The following is a 23631-nucleotide window of genomic DNA, read 5'->3' on the forward strand; positions in this document are numbered from 1 at the left end:
CCGCAACCATGAAGAGCTGGCTTCCTTGGTGGCTACAGCTGAAGAATTTGCGCAATTGTCACTCCATAGCCCCCATATCTTGGGTGACAGTGACATCAGACGCCAGCAACACCGGCTGGGGCGGTCATTGTGGAACAGAGATGGCACAAGGGAAATGGGACTTTTTGTCTCGCCAGAGTGTCCAACATCTTAGAACTACGAGCGGCCTTTCAAGTGTTACTAGCCTTCGGCCACCTCATTCGGGGCACCTCAGTCATGCTGAGGTTAGACAACACGACTGCAGTAGCCTATGTGAGGAGACAAGGTGGAACTCGCAGTGCATCCCTGCTTCGGGAAGTAGAGCCAATAATGACCTGGGCTCAGAGAAATCTGGTCAATCTGTCGGCAGTTTACATACCAGGGGCTCAGAACACACAGGCGGATTTCCTCTCGAGAACACAACTCAACAACAACGAGTGGTCTCTCCACGAGAATGTGTTCAACAGGATCCTGTCCTTGGGGTTCATCCCAGAAGTAGATCTATTTGCCTCCTTCAACAACAGGAAGTTGCAGAAGTTTTACTCGAGGAACAGAGATCCCAGAGCGTTCGGGGTAGAAGCCCTGACGGATTGCTGGAGGTTTCACAAGGCTTATGCCTTTCCCCCAGTGCCAGTCATCTTTCAGTTCCTGCGGAGAGTCAAGATGGAGTCAGTCAAAGTGGTTGCAGTAATTCCGTTCTGGCCCAACAGACCGTGGTTTCCCCTACTATTCCAGCTGAGCTACCGCGACCCAGTCCCTCTTCCTCTCAGGGCGGATCTGCTGTCCCAGGGCTCCATCCTTCACCCATGCCCAGCCCGTCTGCACCTTCGGGTCTGGTTTTTGAAAGGGGAAGGCTGGAAGCGTTAGGATGTCCGGAAGTAGCCATACCAACTCTTTTGAGTGCTAGAAGACAAAGCATGAATAAAACCTATGAAAGGATTTGGGCTAGGTTAACTTCTTTCCTAGAGTCCAAGGGAAAGTCCTGGTCATCTCCTTCCGTGCAAGATATTCTGTCTTTCCTCCAGTCGGGATTGGAGTTGCCTCTTTCAGTGAGCGCCTTGCGAGTACAAGTTTCAGCCATATCCGCCTTCACAGGCATTTCCTGGGCTGCACATCCTTTGATCAGGCAATTCTTCAAGGGGGCAGTAAGGCTGAGGCCACAGAAGAAGCTGAGATTTCCCAAGTGGGACATGCCTTTGGTCCTTGATTTCTTATCCTCAGTTGGCTCAGGTCTTGAAGATCCTATATCCGTGAAACATCTCACCCTTAAGACGGTCTTTCTGGTGGCCATCACATCTGCAAAGAGGGTGTCAGAGATCCAAAGTCTGGGAAGTAAGGAACCTTTTCTGACTTTTTTCCCGGATAGAGTTGTCCTCATTCCAATGCTGGGAGCAAGGCCTAAAGTCACGTCGGTCTTTCATGAGAACCAAGAAATTGTTCTCCCTACTTTCAATTCATCGGCCGAAACTCCGGAAGTCCATCCTCTGGATGTGGGCAACACGCTCAGACAGTACTTGGAAGCTACAGCCTCTTTCCGGAAAACAGATTATCTCTTTGTCTTATTGTCTGGGAAGAACAAAGGTATGCGTGCCTCTTCAAGATCAATTGCCTCCTGGATAGTAGAGGCGATTCAGTGGGCTTATAGAGAGAAGGGCTTGGTTCCTCCTAAAGCGGTGACTGCGCATTCTACTCATGGTGTCGCTACTTCATGGGCAGCTTCAAGACATGTCGCTCCGGATGTGGTCTGCAGAGCAGCGTCTTGGTCGTCCATTCATACATTTATGACGCATTATTGTGTTGAGCCGGCGGCTCTTTCTTCTGTTGGTTTTGGTGCTCAAGTGTTATCTGTTGCAGGTGTTAATTAAAATTTATCAGCATCTGCCCACCCAATTGTATTTTGGCGAGTTATTTCCCAAACGTATGCTGCCATGGAGTCTGTCAGGAAAACGGAAAATTTATATCAAATACTTACTGTAATTTTCCTTTCCTGATGGACTCCATGGCAGCAGGAGTCCCCTCCCAGTTCCTGAGTAGGCTAGTTACAGAACACGGATGCTGAAAGGGAGCAAGGATTTATGGGAGTGGGGTCCTATAGGGTAGGAGTGGAGGCGGGGCTACCCAAACGTATGCTGCCATGGAGTCCATCAGGAAAGGAAAATTACGGTAAGTATTTGATATAAATTTTCCGTTGTCCCAGTTGGCTGTATCATAGAGTCTATTGACATTCTCCAGAACCCTGCCTCCCGGGCACGTATTGAGCACGCTCTGCAATTGTCCCACTTTGGAGGGTCACTGAAAGTCATATTCTATTGCAAAAAAAAAAATGCATTTACACTAACTGTGAACTGTTTTTAAATGGAAAACCCTAAATAGATTGACTTAACCTTTAAAGGAAACCTGTATTAAAATAAATATGCATGCCACGTGTTCATATAAAAAAAAAAAGTTACTTGACAGCAGTCATGGTAATTTATTCTGGGGAATTCATAAAGAGTGTCTTAGCCTCCATTAGCGTTTTTTTGGACATTTTTCTAAAGATTTTTTCCAGCTTTTTTTCAAGCATTTTTAAAGCATCTTAGAAGTGTATTCCAAGCATTTTACAGCTTCAGCTGTTTTTGTTTAGCTGCTATTTGAACAGAAAGCGCTCATAAATGCTCAAGTCAGTCGTTTCTATTGAAATCTTTGGAGCCAAAAACACTTGTAATCTGCCATAAAGAAGCTCATGTACTTTTTTGAGCGACAGGTATTTTGCTATAGGAGACAAAATGCTCAGATGTGAATAGGAGCCATTGAAATGAATGGGATTTGGCTTGTTGAGTGTTTTAGAGCTACGAGCTTCATGCAAAAAATCACTCAAGTGTGAACGGGACCTAACTGAATTCTGACGTGCCTCCGCACAACAAATGTCAGTGCAAGTGACAATTTAGTGTACCTGTTGTAATAAAGAACATGAATCTCAGGCATGCATTTAATATACAGGTGCACTTAGGATAGGGTGTCCATATGGAAACTCTGACCTCAGAGCAAATAAGCTTCCTCCTGCCATTGCAGCTGTTACATAGGTTGTGCAGCGGCCAAGGATTTATCAAGCTGGATGGGCAGAGCCTGATGGGAATTCACAGACACTCTTTTCCAAACAGGTACACTCCATTAGTAATTAACAGCCTGCTATTGGCTACAGAAACTGCCCAATGCCTATTATCAATCACAAGGAGACCTTGGTCAGGATGGGGAACTGGTGTCTCTGCTCTGCACACTGTCAGCATCAGCTTTGAAGGCAGCAATGTCCACGGGTGGGGAGAGGAAGAGGCAGTGGGGGTAAATATGCTGCCTGCTACACAACATAGAAAGATATGCCTGCTGTACGTAAGTTAGAGTTGGTCTTAATTACCTCTGGTTTCATTATATTCGTATAAGAGGTAATCATTTTTGAATTTGATGCAGTATTGGTGCCACTTTGTAAAAGTGGCATTGTGAAGAACTACCTGAATCTGCCGCATGTGTCAATAAAGCTTCCAAAATGGGCAACAGGGATTTCTGAATCTGGCCCAGGCCTTTGAATTCCCTTAAAGAGGTTGTAAACCCCAATTTTTTTTTTTCCAACCTGAAAGAGAAACCCATAATGAGCTAGTATGCATCACATACTAGCTCATTATGAAATACTTACCTTAGAACGAGCCCCCGCCATGTAGCCCTCTTACCTCTATAACAAGCGACATGTTCAGTTGCCCGTCTTCCGGGATTGCGGCATCCGGCCATCTGATTGGCTGGAGCCGTGGTGACATCACTCCCGCGCACGCGCGCGGGAGCCGACGGTCACGGCACGGGGCTCTGAAGAAACGGCACCAGCGACCGTTCCTTCAGAGCGCATGCGCCAGTGATGTCACTGGCTGCATTTAAGGTAAATATCTCCTAAACGGTACGTGTTTAGGAGATATTTACAGTACCTATAGGTAAGCCTTATCATAGGCTTACCTATAGGTACAACTTGCAGAGGAGGGTTTACTTCCTCTTTAAATGCTTTTTAATACTGATTCAGAACAAATGTGCAGATAATAAGTTCTAACTTCACTTACTTTATACTTGTATAGTTAGTTACTCAAGAAGGGTTGAAGGCATTGAATCATTTAAGGAAGCATTTAAGCAATGTCAGCCTACTTGTTTCCTTTAGTACAGGTTCCCTTGAATCACATTACTTAACACAGAGCACAGCTCATCTACTGTGAAAAGTTAGAGCTAAAAATTTCCCTACAGATTTTTCAAATTTTGGAAACAGGCATGGAAATAAATGCTTCAGTTAAAATGTGCAAATACACTACACTATATTGTCAAAAGTATTGGGACACCTGCTTTTACACACAGATGAACTTTAATGACATCCCACTCTTAGTCTGTAGGGTTCAATATTAGGTTGACCCACCCTTTGCAGCTATAACAGCTTAAATTCTTCTGGGAACGCTGTCCACAAGGTTTAGGAGTGTGTCTATGGGAATGTTTGACCCATAGGCGTGCGCACAGGGTGTGCCAGGTGTGCCTGGGCACACCATAATCACCTCTTGTGGTGCAGATTCCCCTAGTTTAGACCCCTGATATTTCATCAAAGCTCCCTAACTGGGCTTAAAAAAAATAATATTGTAAAAAAGAATAAAAAATAACAATAAAACTACAGACACCGATCTCTAACCTACTGACGCCATCAGTATATACACATGGATATGTGTTTGAGCTTTGGGGTGCACACCCTAATGCAATAGGCTGCGCACACCTATGGTTTGACCATTCTTCCAGAAGCACATTTGTGAGGTCAGGCACCAATGTTGGACGAGAAGGCCTGGCTCGTAGTCTCTGCTCTAATTCATGTCAAAGGTGTTTTATCGGGTTGAGTGCAGGACAGTCAAGTTCCTCCACCTCAAATTCTCTCATCCATGTTTTTATGGATCTTGCTTTGTGCACTGGTCCAAATCATTTGGTGGAGGGGGGGTTATGGTGTGGGGTTGTTTCTCAGGGGTTGGGCTTGGCCCCTTAGTTCTAGTGAAGGGATCTCTTAAGGTGACAATTTGGACAATTTCATTTTATTTTGTCTTAACCACTCGCCGACCACGAGCAGTACATATACTGCGGCAGGTCAGCTCTGTCCCACGAAACTACGTAACTGTACATCACTTCGCTGGACCGCGAGTGAGGGCGCGCCCATGCCTATTAATTGCCAATATGTGGGCCACCGGGCACCCACGATCTCTCCCTGTGGAGACAGAACGGCGGTCTGCGGTTGTAAACACGGCAGACTGCTGTTCTGTCAGCAATTAACACAGAGCTCCTGTGTTCATTCCATAGGTCCATCCCCCACACAGTTAGAAAGCACCCCCTAGGGACACATTTAACCCTTTCATCGCCCCTGGTGTTACCCCTTCCCTGCCAGTGTCATTAGTACAGTAACAGTGTATATTTTTAGCACTGTAGTAATGTCACTGGTCCCCCCAAAAGTGTCAAAAATGTCAGTTCATTGTCCGATCTGTCCGCCACAATGTCGCAGTCCCTCTAAAAATCGCTGATCGCCGCCATTACTAGAAAAACAATAAATAAATAAAAATGACAGAAATCTTTCTCTTAGTTTGTAGACGCGATAACTTTCGCGCAAACCAATCAATATACACTTATTGGGATTTTTTTTTACCAAAAATATGTAGCAGAATACAAATTGGCCTAAAATGATGAAAAAATTTGATTTTTACATTTTTTTTATTGGGAATGTTATATAGCAGAAAGTAAAAAATATTGGTTTTTTTTCAGAATTGTCGCTCTTTTTTTGCTTATAGCACAAAAAATAAAAATCACAGAGGTGATCAAATACCACCAAAAGAAAGCTTTATTTGTGGAAAAAAAGGACATCATTGTAATTTAGGTACAGCATTGCACGACCGCGCAATTGTCAGTTAAAATAACGCAGTGCCGAATCGCAAAAAAATGGCCTGGTCATTAAGGGGGAAAACCTTCCGGTTCAGAAGTGGTTAATATTAACATGTATGGGGACAGTTTCACCTTAAAGTTGTCCTTTAATAAAGCCCCCATCATCATGAATGCAGACAGCCCAAGCTTACACTTGCCTTCAGCTTTACCACTGACCTGGTCCTGGCTGGGTCATCTTAATTCTGCACACAGGTGCTGCAGCCAATTCCTCCCTAAGGGCTCTTTCACACAGGCGGACCGTTCAGATCCGCCTGTCCGTATTTTTGGCGGATCTGAACGGTCCCCCTATGCATCCCTATGGGGCATCGGATGTCAGCGGAAACATGTCTGCTGACATCCGATCCTTCAAATCTGGACGGATGGAAACCCTATTTTCCATCCGTCCAGCGGATCGGATCGGATGAGAACGGACCGACGGTCCGTTCCCATCCGATTTCCCCCATAGAGATGCATGGGGAACGGACAGCTGTGTCTCCGCACACAGCGCGGAGACACAGCTGTCATCCTCCTGCTCAGCAGGGAATCAGTGGATCGATCCCCCACTGAGAAAAACGGACTCCGTCCGACGGACGGAGTGTTTGAAAGGGGCCTAAAGGAACAGACATACTCCGAGTGACCACTGTACCAAAGTAGAAGTTGTCCTTTACAACTGCTTGACTCAGATTTGAAAGAACTATGCATATATCCTTGGATATTCTCTGAAGAACAGAAAATATCCTAAGGAATATTTCAAATAATTGTTTTAGTAATTGTTTTCTGTTTTTATTCTAGACATTGCTTTATCTGCACCCTCACAGACAGTGAAAGAAGAGTTCTCAATAGCTGCTGGACAGCTCAGAAAAGAAAAATCTGAAGTTAAATTTGGCCAAGTTGACATCACACAGGAAAAAGGTCTTGGAAAAGAATTTAACATCCAAGAATACCCAACATTCAAACTGTTCATTAATGGTGACAGGAAACAGCATATAGACTGCAAAGGTAAGTGACTAAAAGTATCTAATGGGATAAACAGCCTAAAATAAATTTTTCTAATATACACTATGTTGTCAAAAGTATTGGGATGCCTGCCTTTACACGCACATGAACTTTAATGGCATCCCAGTCTTAGTCCATAGGGTTCAATATTAGGTTGACCCACCCTTTGCAGCTATAACACCTTTAACTCTTCTGGGAAGGCTGTCCACAAGGATTAGGAGTGTGTCTATGAGAATGTTTGACCATTCTTCGAGAAGTGCATGGGTGATTTGTTTGGGCACTGATATTGGAGGAGAAGGCCTGGCTCACAGTGTCTGTTCTAATTTATCCCAAAGGTGTTCTATCGGGTTGAGGTCAGGACTCTGAGCAGGCCAGTCAAGTTCCTCCACCCCAAACTTGCTCATCCATGTCTTTATAGACCTTTCTTTGTGCACTGGTGTGCAGTCATGTTGGAACAGGAAGGGGCCATCCCCAAACTGTTCCTAAAAAGTTGAGAGCATGAAATTGTCCAAAATGTCTTGGAATGCTGATGCTTTAAGAGTTTCCTTTGCTGGAACTAAGGGGCCAAGCCCAACCCCTGGAAAAGAACCCACACCATAACCCCCCCTCTACAAATGATTTGGATTAGTGCACAAAACAAGGTCCATAAAGAGAGGGATGAGCGAGTTTGGGGTGGAGGAACATGACTGGCCTGCACAGAGTCCTGACCTCAATCCAATAGAACACCTTTGTGATGAATTAGAGCGGAGACTGCGAGACAGGCCTTCTCGTGCAACATTAATGCCTGACCTCACAAACACGCTTCTGGAAAAATGGTCAAACATTTCCATAGAAACTCACCTAAACCTTGAGGACAGCCTTCCCAGAAGAGTTGAAGCTGTTATAGCTGCAAAGGGTGGGCCAACTCCATAATAAACCCTACAGACTAAGACTGGGATGCCATTAAAGTTCATGTGTGTGTAAAGGCAGGCAACCCAATACTTTTAACAATATAGTGTAGTTTAGATTGGGGAAGAGTTATAATTTCTGTTGGGGTTTTAGTCCTCTCTTTGACCCCATTGAGAAGGTTTACCCTCACTTCCTGCTCCTCAGAGCACAGGACAAAGAAGAGAGGATGCAGTTGCCACTTAGACAGAAGGTACAAACAGGAATAAAAACATTATAAGTATAGTATAAGGGTCTGTGTTGATAGCCTCTTGTTCGCTTTAAATGGGTCTTGCATTCCCATACAAGACTATGGGGATGTAAAACTCACTTGAAGCAGGTCAAATGCAGGTTAAAATGAGATCAGCTTCTGGTTAAATACACCTGTTAGTCATTTCTGAATTATCTCAGAAATGTCTCAAACTGATGTCAAATTGTTGCCATCAACACAAGCCCAAAGCCTGTCAACGTAAGCACTTACGCTTCCCCACTCTGCTAAAAATGTGTTTTTGTGTGTTTTCCTATTGGTGGGAAGCAGTGGGAAATTTCTCTAATAGGGAACACAGACAGCAATACAAAACTATGGCCCTCCAGTTGTTCAGGAACCATAATTCCCATCATGCCTAGTCATGTCTATGAATGTCAGAGTTTTACAATGCCTCATGGGATGTGTAGTTTGGCAACAGCTGGAGGGTTGTAGTTTGAGGATCCCTGCTCTAACCTTTCCCCATTCTGTTCACGACAAACTAAATAAGTTTTAGTGTGAGTTGAATTTTAAATGATACTATAACTTTCATTTTAAACTTTAAAGGAGACCTCCCTTGCCAATCTTTGTCACCAAACCCATGTCAGGTTCTAAATCCAACAATTAGACAAAGCTAATGGTGATGAACATCTGCCAAATGTTTTATGGAGTAATAAAGCTCATACCATGCTTGTCCACAAGCCTAAAGCCTAAGTGCAGCCAAAAAAAACCCCAGAAAAATCAGCACAAAGTACATAGATTAGAGTAGGATGTGTCCCTTGTGTTAAAGCCTCTTCTTTTAGTTGAAATCCTCCTCTGTCCATGCCCACCTCCACTGCTATAATATTCTTGAACTTCAGGGGTTAAAACAGCTAAGGGGCTGTTACGGGTTCTCATGAGCATGCCCAGCTGCTACATTCATGGAAGCCGTGTGTAACAGACCTGCATCCCACACTGTACTTGAGGACTTCCATCAGTATACAGCTTCCTCCAGTCGTGAACATAGATATCAGATTTTCCAGCCGCCCCCATACAAAGCTAGCCAACAACTTAGCTTGTACTTGAATCTCTGTTTATTGAACAGTCACACAGAATTTATATACAGCATGGACCTCCCCCTCCTGATCAGATTACCACACACAGGTCAGGGGTGGCCTGATTACATTATCATATGCAGATGAAATTGTATACAGAAATAGAATTAACCAGAACTACAGTAATTAACTAGCCATCTGGACAGAAACAATATGTGAGTTTATTAACAATTAACAATGGGACAGACAGGCTTAATAGAGTCCACATCACACCTCAATAGACAGACAATAGGGAGAGCCTGTCTCTGCTATTGAAGTTAAATACACATTATCATAAGTGTAAACACTAAACTCATTTGAAGCAATCCAAACCATTTCTCAGTGTCCATTAAGTATCTGTCTTTCACTCCCAGTGATGGTGAGTACCGTCACACTGTGCTACAGCTTCTATGAAAGAAACATGATCTATGAATTAGGGAAAGACCTATCAATCTTTCCCCCATCCTCCATTCATAAATCCTGTTTCTGTGGAGAACGTAGAGTCTTCAGCTATGCGACTCCTGTTGGCTGTCACACCACCCATTGGTGTCGTTTGGTCACAAATCCCCTACTGGCCTATTGCCTTATTCTCGTTAAACAATTGCTGTTTTATTTGTAAAATGTTCACCGTGTCTGTTTTCTCACTTCTGACAATATATTTCAATACAATTTTATATAAAAAAAAAAAAACAAACAAAAACATTATGCAGTGGTAAAACACCAAGGCCCGACAAGCTTACCTATCTATACTATAAGATACTTAACCGGTTGCCGACCGCCGCACGACTATATACTGCGGCGGTCAGCCCCGGCCAGGCAGAGTGACGTATCGGTACGTCACTCGCCTGTCACTGACTTGCGAGCCTATCGCGGGCGGGCGCGCGCCCGCCGAGGCGCGCGCCCGCCGCGGCTCGTTCACAGGCAAGTCAGTGCGTGTGACCGGCGGACTCGATGTCCGCCAGTCACACTGCGATTGCTCCTGTGAAGGGAGAAAGACAGAGCAGCTTGTGTAAACAAGCTGCCTGTCAGTTCTCCCTGTGTAAAAGTGAAGATCTGACCGTTCTACTATGTAGAACGGTTGATCTTTGCTTTTACACCAATAGGAATGTCCCTACACAGTAGAAAGCACGCCCCTAGGACACACTTAACCCCTCCCTGTCCAATAAAGTTAACCCCTTCCCTGCCAGTGTCATTTTTGCAGTAACAGTGCATATGTATAGCACTGATTACTGCAGTAATGTCACTGGTAACCCCAAAAGTGTCAAAAATGTCAGTCAAGGGTCCGATCTGTCCGCCGCAATGTCGCAGTACCGAAAAAAAATCGCAGATCGCCGCCATTACGCGTTAAAAAAAAAAACACCAAAAATGACAAAAATCTTTCTCTTTGTTAGTAAACGCGATAACTTTTGCGCAAACCAATCAAAATACGCTTTTTGCGATTTTTTTTACCAAACATAGGTAGCATAAAACAAATTGGCCGAAAAATGTTAAAAAATTTTGATTTTTACTTTTTTTTTGGGGAATTTCATATAAAAAAATGTGAAAAATATTGTTATTTTTGCAAAATTTACGCTCTTTTTTTGTTTATAGCACGTGATCAAAAAATCGCACAGGTGATCAAATACCACCAAAAGAAAGCTCTGTTTGTGGGAAAAAAAGGACGTCAAATTCGTTTAGGTACAGCGTCGCACGACCGCGCAATTGTCCGTTAAAGTCACGCAGTAAAAAATCGCAAAAAAACCCCTGGTCCTTTAGCAGCCAAATCCTCCGGGGCTTAAGTGGTTAAACACACAGCCCTAGTCCACATCACAAAATTGTACAATGCCTTCCTTAACTCTCCACCCCATTGCCCAGCTTGTAGGCAGATGCAGTCCACTATCTCCACTGCAGATGGCCTCAATTGCTGTGACATTGCAGAGGGGGAGGAAGTCAAGAGGAACATGGGTCAATGAGGCACACATTTTAGCATGTGGGTAGTATAAGGACAGGTCACCTGTCTGTCAGGGACAGTGTTGGCAGTAGCAGCTGTCATCCGTGAGGGTTTCCTGGTTGGGCCTCTTTCCACTGGGCTTTTTGTGAACTGTTGTACTTTGACTTCAATACAAGTTTTTTAACTGCATCTGGACTCAGCGTGTGTTACTGCCACTGCACCACGCTGCAGCCACCCACAAGCACCATATTAGAGTCCTCCCCAAATCTGGCAAGGACACCTCAGTATGCACCAATTTCTGCCATTTCTGTAAGACAACATCTTGCTAACCCTATCAAAACACATATTTGTCTCTCCCGAATTTACAGAACGAAAACGCAACACGTTTCCCATGAATCAGGTTATAAACTCAAACCAGACCTTAATTGAAGGCCTACTGATAAATATACCCATTGAAACACTGTCCAACCTGAAATCCTTCTTTCATCCACAGAGTAGATGGACAGGTTCTCTCCTAAGCAACATGTATATCTTGCAGTACAGGTTTCTTTTGCAATAAACCTTTTGTAACAGTAAAATGGAGACAATCATTCCTGTATCTTAAAGGAGAAGTAGCGCCAAAGCTCTTTTTGCCCTACTTCTCTTCTGGGTCACAGGAGTGCACCTAGTTCCTTCACTCCTGTGACCCATATTCAGCTGACATCGGGCTTAATTTGGCTGATGTCACTGAGCCAGTAAGACTCTGGAGGGATCCCGACTTTACTGCTGGGATCCGCCCAGATGCCTGGACCAGCAGCGAGCTACTGAGAGGCTGAGCCAGCTACTCCCATCCCCTCCACAGCCTGGTGCTACAGCTGAGGGGCAGAGAGCTACTCACAGAGGACTAAAAACAGAGTGATCGGTGGCTTTTGATCTTTCAGTTCTCAGTCTTAGAGGTGGCAGGGGACAACCGATGCTGCATCCACCTAGGGGATACTTCTCTTTTAAGTAAGTATTTTAAACTTTAGAAGGCCTTTCTGACACAGGGCATCTACACTTTTGTCACAGCCTACTGACTTTCTTAGCACGTTCTGGCCAACATGTGTTCAATTATGTACACAGTAGCGTATTCTGGTTCAACAAATGTTTTGATGCTTTAAAAGGAACATGTCAGCAAATAAAATATTTGATCTGTAAAAAAATACTTAATTTTTAAGGTATTGACTTCAGGGCTGTCAAACCTTATGCCACTTTTACCACTTAGCAAGCCACTGATCTAGAAATGCTGTCTGGAAGACAACCAGGAATGTAGTTGTACACATTCAAAAACAAGTTAGCCCTTGCAGATCCCATACTTTTATCCTGATGAGTTCCTTTTAAATGCTCAGCAGCTGAGGCTTTTGTGTACTGGCATATTATGTAAAATTACAGTTTCTATACATCTTTTTTTGATTGCCTTATTTACATATAATAATTACACTACTGGCTTCTTAACATGCTATCTTTTCTCCAAAAGGTGTCAGAACAGCTGCTGCCTTTGTGACATGGATAAACAGAAGAATTGGACATAGCTTTGTGTTACTCAACACTACTGAGCAGTATGAATCTTTTATTCAGGCAGATACAGTTAGTGTGGTTGGATTTTTTAAGGTATGAGCAATATTATTTTTATTGTGGAATATAGATAGAGCTTAGTTATAGTTCTACCCAATATAATAAATCAGTGTGAGATTTTTAGGGATTCCAAATTTCATTAAATTGAACATTTTGCTTTGTGTTGAAGATTTCATTTAACTTTATTTAACTTTGAATAGTTTGTTTGGACCAGGGATCCTCAAACTACGGATCTCCAGCTGTTGCAGGACTACACATCCCATGAAGCATTGTAAAACTCTGACATTCACAGACATGACTAGGCATGATGGGAATTGTAGTTCTCATACAACTGGAGGGCCATAGTTTGAAGACCCCTGGTTTGGACCATGCTAACAGTTGTTAGTTGGTCACAGCTGTGAGGGTTAAATAAACTGTATGCAGCATCAGCTACTTAGGCCTGTAGTATGTAAATGCCTTTACCATGGAGAGCTTGGTTTACCCTGTTCATATGACCTAAGATTCTGTTCCACATAGACTCTGTGTTGTTGATTTGTTTTTTGGGAATTTTTAGCAGCATCTGTGAAAGCTTCACATTTTGAACATATTTATCTACAGTTTGCTCAAGCTCTTGATGACCATTCGATATGTGTATGCCTTTCAGAGTTATTTTCACAAATTCTGCCTTTCAAGCAGTTTTGGAAATGGTAAAAAAAAAAAACATTTTTAAAAGTCCCAAAAAAAGTTTTGATTTCAGCAGGGATGTGCATAAAGTTCTTCAAGGGTAAGAGCTAAAATTAAAAATTGGCATGTGTTTAACCATTTCAGAATGATGTCTTCATGTCATACCATTGAAAAGACAATTACAACGTACAAACAACACTACAAGCCACTAGTAGGACTGGGGGACTTTATTTTCTGCTCTATTGGCCTGATTCGGCTGTTATGTTCTTGATATCAGAGTCAATAAAATAATGGTAACAGGTACAATTCGAATATTTTGCTTTTGAAGTGCATGTGGGAGCACCATACAAATTGTTTATTTTTTTGCACCATGCACCATATAACATAAGGCTGGTTCTGTCTGCATATGAGCATTACTCCTTACATGGCTTTATTGCATAATAATTGCTCGAAAGTGTCATATATAAGAAGACAAGATGAATATATGTAGAGTCTCTTTACATAATCCACTGTTTTATACAGGATCTGAACAGTAATCTGACACAGCATTTCACAGAAGCAGCCAAAGATGTCTCAGAGTTTCCTTTTGGATTTGTTAGTAATGAAGACATTTTGTCACATGTTGGCATTACTGGAAACATGGTTGCTATATATAAAAAGGTAAGAAGCCATTTGCCCTTTATGTTATTTATAAAGGTCTACTCTACAACTGTCAAATAATACCCATTCAGATTTAAACATGAGCTTGCTCTTTGAGAGGATAGTGATACCCCCACACAGACAAATGGGTAAATGGCATACCCAGAATATATCTGATTGGCTGGCTTTGCATTTATATCAGTATCGGCCTCCTAAGCTCATTTGGAAACCACCATGTGATAGGGCATTGGTTTGGTTCTTTGTTTGAGGGTATAGAGCTTCTTTAACCACTTAAGGACTGGAAGGTTTTACCCCCTTAATGACCAGGCCATTTTTTGCGATACGGCACTGCGTTATTTTAACTGACAATAGCGTGGTCGTGCAACGCTGTACCAAAAAAACAAGTTTATGTTCTTTTTTCCCACAAACAGAGCTTTCTTTGGGTGGTATTTGAACACCTTCATTTTTTGCGCTATAAAAAAAAAAAAAACAATTCTGAAAAAAACTATATTTTTTTGCTTTCTGCTATGAAACATTCCCAATAAAAAAAATTTAAAAAATCTATTTTTTTTTATTATTTTAGGCCAGTATGTATTCTGCTACATAGTTTTGGTAAAAAAAATTCCTAATAAATGTAAATTGATTGATTTGCGCAAAAGTTATCACGTCTACAAACTAGAAGAAAGATTTATGTCATTTTTATTTATTTGCTTATTTTTTTCAAGTAATGGCGGCGATCAGCGATTTTTAGCAGCACTGCGACATTGCGGTGGACACATTGAACACCTAACTGACACTTTTGGGGGGGGGACCAGTGCCATTACTACAGTTAATCAGTGCTAAAAATATACACTGTTACTGTACTAATGACACTGGCAGGGAAAGGGTTAACACCAGAGGCGATCAAAGGGTTAAATGTGTGCCTAGGGGATGCTTTCAAACTGTGTGGGGGATGGGCTCACTGGATGAACACAGAGACCTGTGTTCCTAAATAGGAGGAACACAGGATCCTGTGTTCATCACTGACCGTACAGCTGTGTTTACATCGGCAGACCACCATTCTGTCTCCATGGGGAGCAAACGCGGGTGTTCGGCGGACATCGCGGGTGCTTGGTGGATATCGCGGCCACCAGACGCACTGATTGGCTCCCCCTCTAGCCAATCAGCGTGTGCATGTGCCTCCACACTAACGTACGTTGTTTCGCGTAACAGAGCCGACCTGCCGCCGTATAATTACAGCGGCTGGTCGGCAAGTGGGTAAAGAAAGCTAAAAGCGGTTAGACTGTTTTTTTAGATTCTGTACATCTCTTCTACAATCAAAGCTGCTCTTCTATCCGCCATCAATATTCAGAATGTAGCTCAGTGTCCATTCCTGGCCTAGTTTGGGTGCTGGAATAAATTAGTTCCCAATCAATAGCGGAAACGCCACCCCAGCCAATCATGCAGCCTCTATGAAGCCCAGGGGAAAGGGGGGCCCAGTGGGGACCAGGAGGAATGAGCTGTCCCTTGATGTCCATCCATCCTCTGCTGTTTTGTTACCTGCATTTGGTACATTGTGGCTGCCAGTGCTTGTGCTTCTGTTAGTCACTTCCCTCTGTTAGCTTGTGCTAAGTGCCAGGATTCAGACATGGGGTGATCTCCTACTGACATCTGCCTTATAGTTCCTGCTATGATTAATTTAACCAGAACCAGCAGGCCCCACAGGAGAAAGAGAGTGCATGGGGCCTGGCCCTGAGGTAGTGTACTGGCTAGATGTAGTAGCCACTACAGTGTGGGCCCGGGGGGTAAGTTGTGCACAATGCATACTAGTATACTCACTGAATCCTGTTGGGCAGTGGGGGCTCTGGTATTATCGTTAACAATCTGCCCCAAAGATGCTGAGTAAAGGAAGGTGATCACCCCCCTTTCTCCAGATTCATTGGTGGCAGTGTAATTATAACCTCCCCCTTTTCCCAGCTTCATTGGTGGTACAGTAGTAATAAAGTATTTGTAAATGCACTTTACCTAAAAGGCATTGTTTAAAGCAAGTAATATGTGTGTCTAGGAATTGCCTCTCTATAATATATAAGAATAAAAATGTATTTATTTTTTTTCGGTCTTTTAGTTAGCAGTCACATGACATAACAGCCTTCCATACGTTCTTTATTCTCATAACAGGGGGCATTTCCATTCTGTAACTGGGCTGGTTCTTTGTGAGGTTGAACACAGCGAGGAAGTAATTTCACCATCTGTGTACATTGTGCTCCAGAAGGGTGCCCCATCTGTTTTCCAGACTGTTTGTGATGTTATATACCAGGGATCCTCAAACTACGGCCCTCCAGCTGATGCAGAACTACACATCGCATGAGGCTTTGTAAAGCTCTGATATTCACAGACATGACTAGGCATTGTAGTTCCTGAACAACTGGAGGGCCATAGTTTGAAGACCCCTGTTATATACCAAGGAGAATTACTTTCCCCAATCTGTGAACATTGCAGTTTGACAGCGAGGCTTCGGGTGGGAGCTGCTGTCAATCAATCTTGCAGCACTGATTGGGGGGCATGTCTGTAAAACTGACTACAGAGATACAGGTACTCTATGCGTCGGCATGGCATCCTGTAACTCTAACATGCAAATTCACCATCCCAGCATGAATCTGCTTCCATGCATGGTGTGGTCAGTTTGGATAAGTAAAAGAGAAGGACTGGCAGGATCACCAGGTATTTCTGTCCAAAAAATGCAGCAGGCTGCCCATTCACACATCCACATAGCATACAATACACATATCAGCTATAACAAATTTGGGGGTAACATACACTTTTAAAGTAGGGGTCACCGATTACTACTTGTAGAGTATGGCTAGGAGCTTAATTAATGTTTTCTGAACCTATGATTTCTATGACAAGGCAGGTATTTACCATCTAACTGATCTGAGGCCCTGATTGGCAAGGAATACAGATTTGCCATTGGATACTATCCCCAGCTTGACTGGATATATCAACGGTATACATTAAATTGTTCCCCCTCTTTTTGTTAACTTCTAAAGGCTATCTGCTTTTGCACTTGAGACAAAAAGCCAGGAATGATAAAAATATGGGAGCCATCTCAGCCAATGTTACTTGTTAACCTAGTTATCAACAATACTGCAGCCTTGTCTCTGATGTTGAAAAATTTACAGTCAGGGATTATTGGTTAGTATGGGTTAGACCCTGGTGTAGTTGTTCTGGGTGGAGGAAATTGCCAGGTTTAATAGGGAATTTATTAAGACATGTTTAAAGAAATGGTTCAGAAGTATTGCCCTCAGATCTCTCTAGACAACCAATCAATGGGAAATTATTATCTTAATATTATTATTATCTTGGAATAAGTCATCAAGTTTTAGTTGTACACACTAAGAGTTCCCTTTTAGATGAGTGAGTAACCTGTGTGAGTGCAATGATTCTCCCCTCCTTTTCTGTGGCCCCCCCCCCCAAAATGTTCAAATCCTGTTTGAGCAATGATAAGTATATGTGCATCCCCTCTACCTGTGAAGCTAGCGGGGACTTACAGTCTTTGACAGCATCCATGATATGCACCAGGGTGGGTCCCAAAGGATTCTCAGCGTTATCTGTAGAGTGGACCTCCTGCTTTGGAGTAGGATCTGCCAATAGTATTGGTTTATGCTAGCTGGAGCCTGTGTTTGGTGAGAATCGGGAGACAGAAACAATTGATGTGCTGTATGGAAAGACTCTTCAGGAGAAGCTAAATAGGACTTGGCGGAAGGGCTGCTGGAGCCATTTTGAATGCTTTTAAAATGCAACAGCTTTTCTTCCACTGTCTGGGTCTTGTGCTGGCAGAGAAATTGAAAGTGGAATAACTATGATGTGTATAAAATCAGGCACATTTATAAGACATATGGTCAGAATGACAAGAAAAATTGTTAGTTAAACAGCGATCATTTGCATTATTATCACAATAAAGCGCCGCATTAAACTGTTGAATTGCAGTAACATAAGGAGCAAAATGTGCATTTTTGCAAGGCACAGTAACTTGAACTAAAGGCCTGTACACACGAGTAGACATTTGGCCAGGAATTTTCGTCCGACAACCGATCTGCCGATTTTTGGCTTGTTAGTATGATGCTTCCGGCAACCGACTCCGACTTTTTGGCCGAAAAATTCCTGGTGTGCAGGCTATAAAATCTTTGTCGTCCGTCAAAACACGGCCGATTTTCATCTCATTAGTACAGATTTCGATGAGGAAAACTCTTACGAGCAAGACTAAACATGCTCAGAGATGAAAGAACACATACAAAGCAATCCAACACATGACATCACTTCTGAAGTAGAATTCTGTCGTGCGGGAAAATTTGTGTGCAGTCTAGAGCACATTCCAACCAACAGACACCACTCTGGACAAAAGACGGACGACCGGTCGCCGGAAATTCGTTGTGTGTGTACGAGGCTTAAGTGCAGTACATTGTAGTGCCAATCATTTTGAATGGCACCCCAGTGCTCCCCTTAAAAACACATAACAACACACTTGGGTTTTTACGCACCACAATGCATAGATGTGAACCACTTGTGGTGTGCTGCCTTCAAATAATGGTACAGGTCCATTGTGGTGCATTCCTTTTTCTTGCAATTGATAGAAATTTTATTTGCATTATGTCTGTTTAAAATATATGTTTTTTATTTTATTTTCTGTTACTAAAGGAGAAACCTGTCCGCTATTTAATATCAGAAGATGAAATTAAAAGCAAACTGGACCTAATTCGATCAATAAGAATTTACGTCATGGATGTGGTAACAGAGTATAACTTGGAGGTAATTGACCTACTACAGTCTGCATTTTTAGATTAAATTACATTGCATTAATTAAAATGGTGATGTATAATGAGTCTTTTATGTAGCAAAGCCTCTGGTTAGATTACTGGTTTTGTTTTCCAGACATCTGTGACTATATTTGATGTTCCTGTTAATAATCACATTGTGCTCTTTACATCAAAAACATCAGAAAACTTTAATCCAATATATGAAAGTTATGAATCCGCTGCACTGGAATTTAGAGGACAGGTATGTATTATAATACAATGCACTGTAATTATGCAAGTGTTAGTATGTTGTGTATATATCATTGACACTAATCAAGACAATAATGTACAGAACCGTAGGGCAGGATGGTATTACAGGTATATACTTTTGGTTTCACAAAACAGTTGTTGACGTTATGTAAAGTTGGTTTGATTTTTGACTCTACTTTGATCTCTTTATAAAGGAACTTAAGAGTGGTTCCCACCTCTTTCAGAAAAACGTGTGTTTTTACTAAGGCTTCTGCCAGTATTCCATGTAGTTTCCCACCCCTGTATTTATAGGAGAGCCACACTACATTCTTTGGCACCTCTCCCCATTGTCCATGCTACCCCAATATATTCCCTGGCAGCTTCTCCTGGCCATATAGTCTGCTCTGCATTCTCTTGCATCTATATTCTCTTATCTACAGTAGTCCCTTCCCTTTCTTCCCCTCATTGTCTATGGTATCTTTTCTTGCATGTCTTCCCCTACTGTCCACACTACACCCCAGTCATGTATACGCCCGAATAAACTGTACTCCACACCAATCAGGGGTGGGGTGGGGTATAGTGATAGAGGATGCTGGGGTCACTGGGGAGTTGGGAATGGGGGGGAATTTGGGAGATTGTTAAGTGGTGGGCACCAGGCCTAATGCCCTGGGGTAGTGGGGGATGGAGGCTGGGTTGGCTCTGGATCTGCCCAGTTAGGGGCGACCCCTGTCCTCTCTCCTGCCAGCGGTGACTCCTGTCCTCTGCCCTTGCAGTGGTGACCTCTGTCCTTGGCTTAGTTGAACCCTATGCTTGGCTCTGCTGACCCCTGTAATCTGCCCTGACCCCCAGTACACTGCCTTACTGATTCCTGTACACTCCCCTGCTGACCTCCCATCCTCTGCCCTGCTGACCCACTGTCCTCTGCCCTGCTGACATCCTCTACACCAGTGGTGGCGAACCATGGCACCGCATGATGCTCATTCCCTCTGCAGTGTAGTTGAGCATCATGGGAAATAAAGTTCCAAAACATCTGGGGTGCCAAGGTTCGCCATCACTGCTCTACACTATCCTACAAACTAATAGCCCCTACTTACTGCCCTACAAACTACTGACCCTGCTAACCTTCCGTCCTTTGTCCCCTGATATTTTTTACTGCACCCCCACATCAGACAGTCTAAATAGGGATAAAAACACTTCAATTCCTTTGACACTGTTTTCACCTGGACAAGAAGTGAGGGAAAATATCTCTAAATGGACACACTGGGAGAGGTTTACTAAAAACTGGAGGACACAAAATCTGCTGCAGCTGTGCATAGTAACCAATCAGCTTCCAGGTTTTATTGTCCGAGCTTAATTGAACAAGCTGAAGTTAGAAGCTGATTGGTTACTATGCACAGATGCACCAGAGTCTATGTGCAGCAGCTTTCATTTATCTCCCCCATTGGGGTGGATTTACTAAAGGCAAATATACTGTGCACTTTGTAAGTGCAGTTGCACTAATTTCCCCAGAGCTTAGTAAGTCCCGGTTCACACTTTTGCGAAGCGGGAACACTGCGAATCTACTGCGTGTTCCCGCATCGCATTAGCAGCACAGGCAGTTCACACTGCCATATGCGAATCGCTGGGGGTGTCATTTCAAAGTTAACGACACCCCCAGATCCGATCGCATATCGCAGTGCGATCTGACAGTTCGCACATGAATCGGATCGCACTAGTGTGAACCACCATGTGATCCGATTCTGCTTCGGACCAAAAAAGGGTCCTGTGCGAGTTCACTGCGATTGCGGTGCGAATTCAGCCATACAATCTGTATGGCTGAATTCGCACCGCACAGACATCGCATGTGATTTTAGGAGCAGTGCACTCCGAATCATATGCGATGTCTGTCATCGCCATAGTGTGAACCGGCACTAAATGTTGTAAAGCTCTGCTGATTTCTATCATCCAATCATGTGCAAGCATGATGTTTTTTGGGGGTTTTTTTGCACCTGTTTGGATATTACCACACTTATATTTAGTATGAAAATTTGCCTTGAATAAATCAATCACCAATCCTATCAAACATTTTTCAAAATTAGGATGAGGGAGAGCTAGAGTCTCCATTAGCTTCTCTGTTGGTGTTACTTAATGTAAATTTACTTTATAATGTATATTTTATTGTAATAACTGTCAAATAAAATATTGTTTGTCTAATTATCTGCCTAATACTTAGAGACAGGTTATGGTATGGTAAGCTTATTCATTAACATCATTTAAATGTCTTGCAATTATTTGTATCATATTTTAAATAGCAGTAGTGTTAAAAAAAGATGTCCACCAATAAATTTAGCATTCAACAGTGGGTATAATAATGAAATGTGATTTCTGTGGTGTACACCCACCACTTTACTACGGTTCAGAGGCGTAACTAGAACCTTCAGGGCCCCGATGCAAGAAACCATGAAGGGCCCCCCAGACCCCTGGCCGGGGCCCTTCCCTTCAAGCCCAGGGCTCTTCCCACTAATCCTGGGGCTCTTTACTCTCATTGCATGGCCTTTTATTATGGTCCCGCATCAGGATCCTTTCACAAGTTCTGCAGTGGGCTTCCTTCATGCAATCTTGGGGCCTCCCCACAGTGGTGAAATGCCAGGGCCCGGTCGCAAGTGTGACCTTTGAGATCCTAGAAGTTCACCCACTGGTTTGCTACCGGGCCCCCTGGAGCATGGGGCCCGGTAGCGATTGCAACCCCTGCAACCCCTGTAGTTACGCCCCTGCTATGGTTAAAGAAGTCTGTATACATAGTAGTACAGGTTTATTATGGTACTTAAAAAAATATATATTTACAGAAGCTTGCTCATTATTAATCTTCCAGATCATCTTTGTCTTGGTCGACACGGATGAACCTCGTAACGGTCGGCTTTTTGAATATTTCCGCATCACAGAAGTTGACACTCCAGCAGTTCGTATTCTAAACATAACAAGTGATACCAAATACAGAATGCCCACTGATGATGTGACCTTTGAAAATGTTAGAAGTTTCTGTCAAAGGTATTTGGATGGAAAAGCCAAGGTAATATACAGATTTAGGATTTCTTACTAATTCAATCAAAGCGGAGCAATTCAAGAAAGTTCCCTTTTAGTTTGTCAGAAATTAAAGAGGTTGTAAACCGAGAAAAAAAATTTTTCTCTTCTTTACATCCTGAAAGAGAAACACATAATGAGCTAGTATGCATCGCATAGTAGCTCATTATGAAATACTTACCTTAGAACGAGCCCCCGCCGTGCCGTCCGCTTACCTGTATGACGGGCGACATGTATAGTCGCCCGTCTTCCGGGATCGCGGCATCCGGCCATCTGATTGGCCGGAGCCGCGGTGACGTCACTCCCGCGCACGCGCGCGGGAGCCGACGGTCACGGCACGGGGCTCTGAAGGAACGGCACGATCTGCCGTTCCTTCAGAGCGCATGCGCCAGTGACGTCACTGGCTGCATTAAAGGTAAATATCTCCTAAACGGTGCATGTTTAGGAGATATTTACAGTACCTATAGGTAAGCCTTAATATAGGCTTACCTATAGGTACAACTTCCTGAGGAGGGTTTACTTCCTCTTTAAAGAGCAATATCAGGGAGTAACTCAAATAATTCAATGACCTGACAATGCTTTTCAGGAAACACTGCAGCTCTGCCAATTAAAAAAAAAAATTACTTAATTAAACCTAATTTTTATAAACCCCTTCTCATTTATGCTTCTTTGTAATTCACATAATTGCATAACGTTCCTGCTTCTCTGTGTGATAAATGGTAGGTCTATCTGAGTTTAGTGTACAAATACTTGGTCTGTACATTGCAATAATTAATAAACCGGAATTCCAGTATTATATCACCAACAACAATGAACTATGCTGTGGGGTGGCTTAGTATCCCACAAACATCCAGGCAGGCAAGCATTGTCTCACGCATGTGTTTCAATGTATCATTTTATACTTTGACCGGACAACAATATTTTAAATGAATGTAATAAATTAACTTTTCTATTTAAAGTGTTACTAAACCCAGGACCTTGCATTCACTATATCTGGTCTCCCACAGTACACAGAGCATGGAAATCCAATTATTTTAGTAAATATAAACTGCTAAATTCCTTTTCTCATCAGCAGTAACTAGCAGTCTTGTGACTTCTATCAGTGTCTGGTTAAGACTTGTAGGAGGAGTTTTTATTCTACTCTGACTGTCCTATGAGGCTGCAGGACCCCTGTTCCGCTGTCTGGACAGTGCTGATTGGTCCTATGCCGATCACATGCACCCTCCCAAGTAAAAAAGAAAAGCAAAACACACCAAACTGAGCATGTGCAGAGTGAACCAAAGGCTCTGTCTATCAGGAGATGGTTAAGGGAACAGTGGAAGAAGGGGAGAATCTGGGAAGAAAGGATCAAACAGCCTTTTTACACAATGCAGAGGATTAACCCCTTAGGTTCCACAGTGAGTATAACAAGTGTGCTTTACTACATAGACCCAAATAGGTAGCATACATTATACTCACAAACATAAGATGTATACATGCATGTAGGAATTGGGAACAAATCGCCTCCAGACCACTTGTATACTG

At 43.0% G+C, this 23631-nt stretch overlaps 1 protein-coding gene across 1 annotated transcript in view; it reads left to right on the top strand.

The window, feature by feature from the left end:
- Nucleotides 1-23631, top strand: part of PDILT (protein disulfide isomerase like, testis expressed) — a 53474-nt gene that overhangs the window by 10831 nt on the left and 19012 nt on the right. Inside the window, exons 2-7 of the mRNA XM_082262316.1 lie at nt 6757-6963; nt 12627-12760; nt 13910-14047; nt 18701-18811; nt 18935-19060; nt 21899-22096. Of these exons, the coding sequence (XP_082118442.1) occupies nt 6757-6963; nt 12627-12760; nt 13910-14047; nt 18701-18811; nt 18935-19060; nt 21899-22096 (914 nt within the window). The remainder of the gene's footprint in view (nt 1-6756; nt 6964-12626; nt 12761-13909; nt 14048-18700; nt 18812-18934; nt 19061-21898; nt 22097-23631) is intronic.

The sequence above is a fragment of the Pelophylax lessonae genome (genome assembly GCF_965119305.1).
Source record: "Pelophylax lessonae genome assembly, chromosome: 6".
NCBI lineage: Eukaryota > Metazoa > Chordata > Amphibia > Anura > Ranidae > Pelophylax > Pelophylax lessonae.